Below are 10,188 nucleotides of genomic sequence, written 5' to 3'. Positions count from 1 at the left end.
CATTTTCAGTATTTCAACATAACTTCCTGGAGGGTTTAACCTCTACAGTACTGTACTGTAGCTAGCGAAATCCTAACGTAAACAATGTGAATCTGATAGCACATAAACAGGCTAAATGGCCTAAATTTCAAACATATAGAGTGAGGAAAATAAGTATTTGAACACCCTGCTATTTTGCAAGTTCTCCCACTTAGAAATCATGGAGGGGTCTGAAATTGTCATCGTAGGTGCATGTCCACTGTGAGAGACATAATCTAAAAAAAAAATCCAGAAATCACAATGTATGATTTTTTAAACTATTTATTTGTATGATACAGCTGCAAATAAGTATTTGAACACCTGAGAAAGTCAATGTTAATATTTGGTACAGTAGCCTTTGTTTGCAATTACAGAGGTCAAACGTTTCCTGTAGTTTTTTACCAGGTTTGCACACACTGCAGGAGGGATTTTGGCCCACTCCTCCACACAGATCTTCTCTAGATCAGTCAGGTTTCCGGCCTGTCGCTGAGAAACACAGAGTTTGAGCTCCCTCCAAAGATTCTCTATTGGGTTTAGGTCTGGAGACTGGCTAGGCCACGCCAGAACCTTGATATGCTTCTTACGGAGCCACTCCTTGGTTATCCTGGCTGTGTGCTTCGGGTCATTGTCATGTTGGAAGACACAGCCTCGACCCATCTTTAATGCTCTAACTGAGGGAAGGAGGTTGTTCCCCAAAATCTCGCAATACATGGCCCCGGTCATCCTCTCCTTAATACAGTGCAGTTGCCCTGTCCCATGTGCAGAAAAACACCCCCAAAGCATGATGCTACCACCCCCATGCTTCACAGTAGGGATGGTGCTCTTAGGATGGTACTCATCATTCTTCTTCCTCCAAACACGTTTAGTGGAATTATGACCCCAAAGTTCTATTTTGGTCTCATCTGACCACATGACTTTCTCCCATGACTCCTCTGGATCATCCAAATGGTCATTGGCAAACTTAAGACGTGCCTGGACATGTGCTGGTTTAAGCAGGGGAACCTTCCGTGCCATGCATGATTTCAAACCATGACGTCTCAGTGTATTACCAACAGTAACCTTGGAAACTGTGGTCCCAGCTCTTTTCAGGTCATTGACCAGCTCCTCCCGTGTAGTTCTGGGCTGATTTCTCACCTTCCTTAGGATCATTGAAACCCCACGAGGTGAGATCTTGCATGGATCCCCAGTCCGAGGGAGATTGACAGTCATGTTTAGTTTCTTCCATTTTCTAATGATTGCTCCAACAGTGGACCTTTTCTCACCAAGCTGCTTGGCAATTTCCCCGTAGCCCTTTCCAGCCTTGTGGAGGTGTACAATTTTGTCTCTAGTGTCTTTGGACAGCTCTTTGGTCTTGGCCATGTTAGTAGTTGGATTCTTACTGATTGTATGGGGTGGACAGGTGGCTTTATGCAGCTAAAGACCTCAAACAGGTGCATCTAATTTAGGATAATAAATGTAGTGGAGGTGGACATTTTAAAGGCAGACTAACAGGTCTTTGAGGGTCAGAATTCTAGCTGATAGACAGGTGTTCAAATACTTATTTGCAGCTGTATCATAAAATAAATAGTGAAAAAATCATACATTGTGATTTCTGGATTTTTTTTTTAGATTATGTCTCTCACAGTGGACGTGCACCTACGATGACAATTTCAGACCCCTCCATGATTTCTAAGTGGAAGAACTTGCAAAATAGCAGGGTGTTCAAATACTTATTTTCCTCACTGTACGTATTAGCATGCCCCATCCAATTTCTGAAAATATGTTTATATATTTAAACTATTTCTGTAAAGAAACTCACCTTTGAAGTAGCTAATTTCCAGTTGAAATCCAATGCGTACAAGACGGTGTTGAACCCCTGCAAAATCTCTTCTGAAACCCCAGTTTCAGCGATGCGTTGAAATGGGCATGCGCAAAGTTGTTGCTCAGGGGCAGACTGAGGGGCAGGTTTGCTAAGGAAGAATTGTAATATTCTGTGATGACTTGTCTTTGGAAATGAAACTCTTAAGAGTCGCTTACCTTTTGGTCACATTTAACAATTTTGTATCACAAAAATTATTGGAGCACAAATTTGCATTGTGTGTCATACAGCTTTGGTGTGCTATACAAATAATAAATTATATTCCAAATTCAGTCTTTTATTTATTAAAGCTATGTTTCTGCATATGAGAAAATTGATGACCAATGACATGCTGGGGCTGAGCTGCACATGAATTACATGCATTGTCTACATTTATACATGCTGGGTGCAACATTTAATATTGTGTGTGATTGAAATTCATGTAGACTATACATTGCAAAGGTGTCAGAACTGAGAGCAGTCCAGTGTGATCTCTCCATCTCTGGATAAACCACTATATTGCACTCGAGATCCGTTGTCCTGCGACCAAAGAGCGACTTAACCGCAACTTAACCCATGGTACCAAAATTAATGTATCCAGCCGACCAAGGTACAACGTCACGGCAACGTTGTCCACGGGACCAAAAAATAACGTAACCAGCCGACCAAGGTACGACGTCGCGGCAACGTTGCCCACGGGTCTAAAAATAACGTAACCAGCCGACCAAGGTACGACGTTGCGGCAATGTTGTCCATGGGACCAAAAAATAACGTAACCAGCCGACCAAGGTACGACGTCGCGGCAACGTTGTCCAGGGGTCTAAAAATAACGTAACCAGCCGACCAAGGTACAACGTCGCGGCAACGTTGTCCAGGGGACCAAAAAATAACGTAACCAGCCAACCAAGGTACGACGTCGCGGCAACGTTGCCCACGGGTCTAAAAATAACGTAACCAGCCGACCAAGGTACGACGTCGCGGCAACGTTGTCCAGGGGACCAAAAAATAACGTAACCAGCCGACCAAGGTACGACGTCGCGGCAACGTTGTCCACAGGTCTAAAAATAACGTAACCAGCCGACCAAGGTACGACGTCGTGGCAACGTTGTCCATGGGATCAACTGGCAACATTCCCTTTATAACGTTGCTACGACGTTGCCACAACGTTGCCAGAAGGTAACGTCACGGGTTACCAACTGAGCACTTACTGGCAACGTTGCCGCAACGTCATGTGTTAGCTGGGTTGTCGCTCTTATTGTTACTTTTGTCTTTTCCTTGGGTATTAAGTAAGCAAACGTTTTTTAATATATATATTCAACTTGGCAAACAACAACAACAAAAAACATTAACACTGCCTTAAGCCATAAGTTATATTGAGATACTTATTACATCTGGCCAATTGTCTGCATGGGCATCAAAATTCATAGCAGAGGTGGCACCACAGGTCCAAAAGTGGTGGGGCAAAATGAGACATATGCGCTAGCTTGCTAGCTAATAATGTCATGTCAGCTAGCTTTCTAATTAACACGCTAGTAGCTAAAAATGCTACTACTCTGATAATTTTATTGTGATTTTGTGATAGGGACACGTTGAGGAGTTTGACATAGTTACCTTGTTTCTTTCCAATACAATCAACGTTTTCGGTAACCATCTGCATTGACTCGTTTTTTAATACAGTCTATGCTCGATAGAGTTAGCAGCAATGGGGGTGGTCGATGCTGCCTCTGGGGCCGGGTTGGCTGTAGCTAGGAGATCACTGTGACTCACAGGTGCAGCACTTGTTGCAGTCATCTTTGAAGTAGTGCGTTATAGTCAACAGAGTAAACGGGTTAAAATTTGAAATCCGCATTTAATAGATTAAATGCGCTCACTACTCCGCTGAGTCGAAAGTGTTGGGGCAAATGCACGCTCGCCACACGTGTGCCGGCGGATAGCTTACACTAGCGAGTTTATTGGCTACATTTGGTAAGTAGGCCTAATTGTTACACCACTTTTAAGCCATTCATTGGGTGTGCTCAAGCCTTCGGCGAGAGCACAACCTTTGTTCTCTCACATATATATTTATTATTGTTTATTTTCGCCCCCCTAAAACTCAGTCAATATTTGGCCTACATAGACAATCTAGGTGTCAAAAGTTTCGTCTTGGTAGCGATTGAGTTGCTTCTATTGGGATTTACGTTCCGTTGCATGGTTTAGGCTCAAGTTAAGTTTTTGTGGCGAAAAGTGAAGCTAACGGTGGCTAATTTGCTAGCCACAGTCACTGACGTTACTAACGTCACTACGTCACTAACGTCACGAAAACACGCGTGACTACCTGTAGCAGAACATTCGTTTCGCATCTGTTAACTTGGGGGATAGCTAGGCTAACTATAGCTTTACTGCAAGGCAGCTGCAGAAACGCCCCAGGTAAAGAGGCCAGGGTGATAACTATTTACTCATTTTACTTTGTGATGTGAAACACAATTATGAAATGTAATGTACAATATTAGCTGATATTATTAAGGAAGTAGGCCCACATCTACTTTCGGAAACGGTAGTCTACTATTTCACTGAAGCATTAGCATCATGACATTAGCCTCTGTTGCCCGGGCAACACATACTACAGTGGTCTATGATGCATCTGTTTTCAATCGTTAAAATAAACATTCCTCACAAATACATTTTCGTTGTAGGATTTATTATGACATTACATTACAAGTAAACGATTTGTTGGTGACATTATCATTACCTGTGGTTTCAAACCAGTGTTGCTCACTGCAATGCTGTAGCCTACGTGAGACACACTACAAAACATACACAGCTGTTTAGGAAGTCAAACGGCGACAGAACATGTTCGGCACTCCCCTTACTTAAATCAAGTCTTTCAATAGGTGAAACAATCTGCCTACTAACCTGAACTTCATTGCCACAGCCTAAACTTTGTCAATCTGTTCAAGAAAATAATTAATAAAAATTAATAATTAATTTCAGCCTAAACCGTACAACGGAACGTTAAATCGAATTCAACCAACGCAATCGCTACCAAGACGAACACAGCAGTAGTCTAGTACTGTACTGTAGTAGAATTTACCGGGGCAGCTTCTCCACACAGGGCTATATCGCATTTAGCGTTGTTACTGACAATGATCGCTACCAGTGAGCTTTTTTATGAATCAGCGATTTTCCACTAAATAAATGTCAAGCTTATTTACGTTTTTGGGGGCATATTTTCAGTTAGCAGATGGTACTGTTTGAATCGCGATTCCATCTTCTACTGCCGGTAACGTCGTAGAATAATCTTCAAAGGGGGTTCTTTATTCATGAATGAATGCAATATGAGTACATGCCTGCAATATCACGAGAAGGGAAAACTTAAAAGGACGTTTAAGTCATAGAGATTAGGTCAATTTTTACACTGGTCTGCCAAATGTATTCGTTGATTCAGCTATGAGGCTGCCTCTTGCAGGGGAAATGAGAAGACATCATATTTCATTCTACACTTCACTTGTATTTTGAGTTGTAAATAATCAATCAGAAAACAAAAGAATACGCTCACACGTCGAATTGATAGGCTCCCAATTTGATAGGAGCTCTGAAAAAGAGCAGTTCTGAGCATCAAAAAAAGATGCTTTTAAATCTATGTAATCTTTAGCCTATAAATTATAAGTAGGCCCTATGCATTTTTATATAAAATATACCAAATATCAGTTGTAAAAATGTCATTAAAAAACGGACCCCTGTGCAACTGACGCAAGCAAGCAAGCACACCCTACAATTTCCCCAGAAATTGTACCCTCTCTAGTTTGGGTGTGCTTTGCCTTCGGCAAGGGCACAACCTTTGTTCTCTCACATATATATTATTTATTGTTTATTTTCGCCCCCCTAAGGATCAGTCAATATTTGGACTACATACACAACGGCGGTGTCAAAAGGTTCGTCTTGGTAGCGATTGCGTTGGTTGTATTTTTATTTACGTTCCGTTGCATGGTTTAAGTAGAAATAGCGTTTTTGTGGTGAAAAGTGAAGCTAACGGTGGCTAATTTGCTAGCCACAGTCACTGACGTTACTAACGTCAGTATAGCTTTACTGCAAGGCAGCTGCAGGAACGCCACAAGCAAAGAGGCCAGGGTGATAACTATTTACTCATTTTACTTTGTGATGTGAAACAATTATGAAATGTAATGTACAATATTAGCTGATATTATTAAGGAAGTAGGCCCACATCTACTTTTGGAAACGGTAGTCTACTATTTCACTGAAGCATTAGCATCATGACATTAGCCTCTGTTGCCCGGGCAACACATACTACAGTGGTCTATGATGCATCTGTTTTCAATCTTTAAAATAAACATTCCTCACAAATACATTTTCGTTGTAGGATTTATTATGACATTACATTACAAGTAAACGATTTGTGGGTGAAATTATCATTACCTGTGGTTTCAAACCAGTGTTGCTCACTGCAACGCTGTAGCCTACGCGAGACACTACAAAAACATCTACACAGCTGTAGGAAGTCAAACGGCGACAGAACATGTTCGGCACTCCCCTTACTTAAATCAAATCTATCTAACTGCTAACCTTAACTTCATTGCCACAGCCTAAACTTTGTCAATCTGTTCATGAAAATAATTAATTTCAGCCTAAACCGTACAACGGAACGTTAAATACAATTCAACCAACGCAATCGCTACCAAGACGAACACAGCAGTAGTCTACTGTACTGTAGTAGTTAGTGATGGGCATTCCGGCTCTTTTTCGTGAGCCGGCTCGTATGGCTCAGCTCACTAAAAAGAGCCGGCTCTTTTGGCTCCCTAACGGCTCTTTAAAAAATACATGTTTTAACTATGAATTTGACTATGATAGGTGTGAAAAAAATTTGATTAAATTATGAAATGAAATCATACTCCACCGTAACCACATATCTTTAAAAATGAATTGATTTGTCATGGCTCTCCTCCGAGTTTTGACTACTCTCTGACTGTGTGAGTTGGCTCGGCCCTCTCTCATGCAGGATTGACAGGAACAGACGATGATCGTGTGCGCCTTTAAGCCTACAAGTATTTTTTCGTTGTTCTTTGAATTAGTCAATTATTTTAAATACAATTAAAATTCATTATTTCATAATCATTTAGTTGTTAGGCTGTATTAATCTATTAAAAATAGAGTCGGCTCTTCAGATATGCGAGCCAGCTCCCGACGTTCACCTTCAAGAGCCGGCTCTTAGAGCCGGATCGTTCGCGAACGACCCATCACTAGTAGTAGTACAATTTACCGGGGCAGCTTCTCCACACAGGGATAGCGCACTTTGCGTTGTTACTGTTGTTACTTAATGATCGCTACCAGTGAGCTTTTCATGAAAGCGATTTTCCACTAAATAAATGTCAAGCTTATTTACGTTTTTGGGGGCATATTTTCAGTTAGAAGATGGTACTGTTTGAATCGCGATTCAATCTTCTACTGCCGGTAACGTCTTAGAATAATCTTCAAAGGGGGTTCTTTATTCATGAATGAATGCAATGAGTAGGCTAAATGCATGAAAATATCACGAGAAGGGAAAAACTTAAAAGGACGTTTACGTCATAGAGATTAGGTCAATTTTTTCACCGGTCTGCCAAATGTATTCGTTTTGATTCAACGATGAGGATGCCTTTTGCAGGGGAAATGAGAAGATCTATTTCATTCTACACTTCACTCGTATTTTCAGTTGTAAATGAGCAGCAAAAAAATGCTTTTAAATCTATGTAATCTTTATAAATAATAAGTATGCATTTTTATATAAAATATACAGAAATATCAGTTTTAAAAATGTCATTCAAAAACGGACCCCTGTGCAACCGACGCAAGCAAGCACAGCCTACAATTTCCCCAGAAATTGTACCCTCTCTAGTTTTAGTTATTCCTTGTCAACCACGCATTTCAGTACATCGTTGTATAGTTTTGTGGTCATTAATGTCTTTCTCGTGTGATAGTGGAATAACGCCCAATTTAAAAAAGGATGCGCAAATACCCTATATTTTATGCGTGTATGATAACGTGGACTATATTACATTCAATGCGATCTCACCAACTCAGTCAATGCGAAACAATTTACTGGAAATCACTGCCTAATTAAAGCCCTATAGGTAGGCTAATTCATCACACCTGGCGCCCACCATGGTTATATGGACGCTCTACCAACAGCGCTAACTTTAGTGACAGGGACGCTTGAGTTCTTTCGTGAAATCGCTCGAGTTGATGTAGCATATCTTTCTAAAATAATGTAGGTATATGCATCTGTAGGATAATGTCTCTACAGTTCCAAGCCAGAAGCAGGTTTCTTGAATTACATCTTTCAACCGGTCTCAATGACTGGGATATGAATGAGGAGATCAAGCTCACCACAACAACTGATCAGTTTTATCAAGGTAAGGGAGAGAGAGAAGCTGGTGTTACATGGGAGCTGATATGCTTTCAAGCAACATAATACAACTTTTTCCATCATTGACAGACAATAAATGGAATGATCAGTATATTGTTCAGTGGCACTATGCGAGAATATCAAGACGAAAGGAGGACCTCATGTGTCAAAATACTCATAAATCAGGTAGGTTTATAATAACATGATTAAGTTCATGAGTGATTAGGTAAGAACATTTGTGATTCCCTAATGATTTTTATCTTTGATCACCAAAATGTTTTTCATCTAATGCAGAAACTCAAGTACAGCCAAATTTGTGGTTGATGGTCAATCCCAACCTTGCCTGCTCAATCGAGTACCCTAAAGTTTCAAAGCCTCCTTCCCCACCTAAGATGCACGCACAGGAAACTAGACCCATCCTTCAGTCTATGGGCACTCCTGTCCAACCAAGACTCATACAACAGGAAATCTCACCCATTGACAATGCTTGTCTGGAGGTTTCTCACCAGGAGGTTGCATCATCCAGTGAATACATGGTAGGCTCAACTCATAAAACCCTTACACCAGTTATACAAAATTGTTTTAAAATGTTCCTGGATGGTTGAAAATGCTATCAAAAAGGTTAGGGTTGGCATTATGCAGCACTATTGGAAAAGAGAACAAGTATTGAAGCAAAGTATTTATGTAGTTAGCAGTAAGGACTCAGTGCTCTCAAATGCTATGATACTCAAATGAGTGATAACATGCTGGGGATTGATGACACCTATGGGCTGATGCTAACTTTACTTTTGTTTGTAATGAATTACATTTTAGATTGTGAAAGTATTTTTTGTTAAATGTAAGCTGACAGATGAGGATGACGCCTCTTCAGTGGATGTCCCCATTTATCGGAAAGCCAAAAGCACCAGAAAGGGGAAAGCACCCACCAAAGCTGGTATGCGAAAACTCAGTCTGGCCCAGAACAAGCGTCTCCAGAGAGTTCTGCAGGATAGCAATAACCTCAAATCAGGAGCCTGGCCACGACCACCTGTCAATTATTGTATCCTCATCGCCATGGCCCTGAGTAGCAGTCATGCAGGAAGCCTCAATGTCCAGCAGATCTACAACTTCACAAGGTGAAGTGATTTCCAGTTGAATAGATGGAGAGAATTTAATTTAATCTATCCTCCCGCTGCGGCATCATAACAGAGTTGCCAGATTCACCCTCACACTATTTGTTTTTATTCCAGAGAGCACTTCCCATTCTTCCAGACTGCCCCAGATGGCTGGAAAAACACCATTCGACACAACTTGTGTTTCAGCAGCAGCTTCAGGAAGACCCCCCAGCAGGTTTGCAGTGAGGGCAAGAGGAAGTCTTGCCTGTGGCACCTCACCCTGGATGGGCACAGGAGACTGAGGGACGAGATCCACACACTCACTGGGGATTCCTTCAGAGTGCTGAAAAGGAGCATGAACAACCCAGGTGAGAAGACAGTGCTGATTCATATAATCTTCTAAAATGGAAATATCAAATATGGACCTAGTAATATGGTTAAATTGAGTCATAAACAGGAATGACAATTGCACTTCTTCTCTTTCACAGACATGATTCGAACGTTGTTTGAGCTTTGATCCTCCTGTTGATGGGATAACCTGGATCCTCTATTGAATAATATTAGTTGCCATGAAAACAAAATGCGGAGCTTGTTGATGGTGTTATCTTTAGTTTTTCTTGGGAATAGTGGATATTGTTTTGTAAAATTCTTGGACTGGATATTATCATTTATAGATTTATTTCATTTGATCAAAACACAATGTTGACAGAAATTGACTAAAATGACTAAATGTAAATTGATTCACAGCATCATCCTTTCCACGAGAGGGCAGCAACCGCAAATACATTTTCCTAGCTGACCTTTATTGTGAAAAGCAGTTGTCGGTAACTCGACTGTACAGCACGGAAATATGTCCTCTT

The 10,188-nt window shown here is 41.0% G+C and overlaps 1 protein-coding gene across 1 annotated transcript; it reads left to right on the top strand.

The window, feature by feature from the left end:
* The first annotated feature begins 7,976 nt into the window (after positions 1-7,976).
* foxr1 (forkhead box R1) lies at positions 7,977-10,183 on the top strand. The gene is made up of 6 exons (XM_062485643.1): positions 7,977-8,241; positions 8,325-8,420; positions 8,529-8,770; positions 9,078-9,349; positions 9,464-9,696; positions 9,817-10,183. The coding sequence occupies exons 1-6, from the start codon at positions 8,121-8,123 to the stop codon at positions 9,843-9,845; spliced, it is 993 nt and encodes a 330-aa protein (XP_062341627.1). The 5' UTR covers positions 7,977-8,120; the 3' UTR covers positions 9,846-10,183.
* The last annotated feature ends 5 nt before the right edge of the window (positions 10,184-10,188 follow it).

The sequence above is a fragment of the Osmerus eperlanus genome, chromosome 19 (genome assembly GCF_963692335.1).
Source record: "Osmerus eperlanus chromosome 19, fOsmEpe2.1, whole genome shotgun sequence".
In the NCBI taxonomy this organism is placed as follows: domain Eukaryota; kingdom Metazoa; phylum Chordata; class Actinopteri; order Osmeriformes; family Osmeridae; genus Osmerus; species Osmerus eperlanus.
Note: the sequence above shows the minus strand (reverse complement) of the source record. Positions and strands in the feature narration are given on the sequence as shown.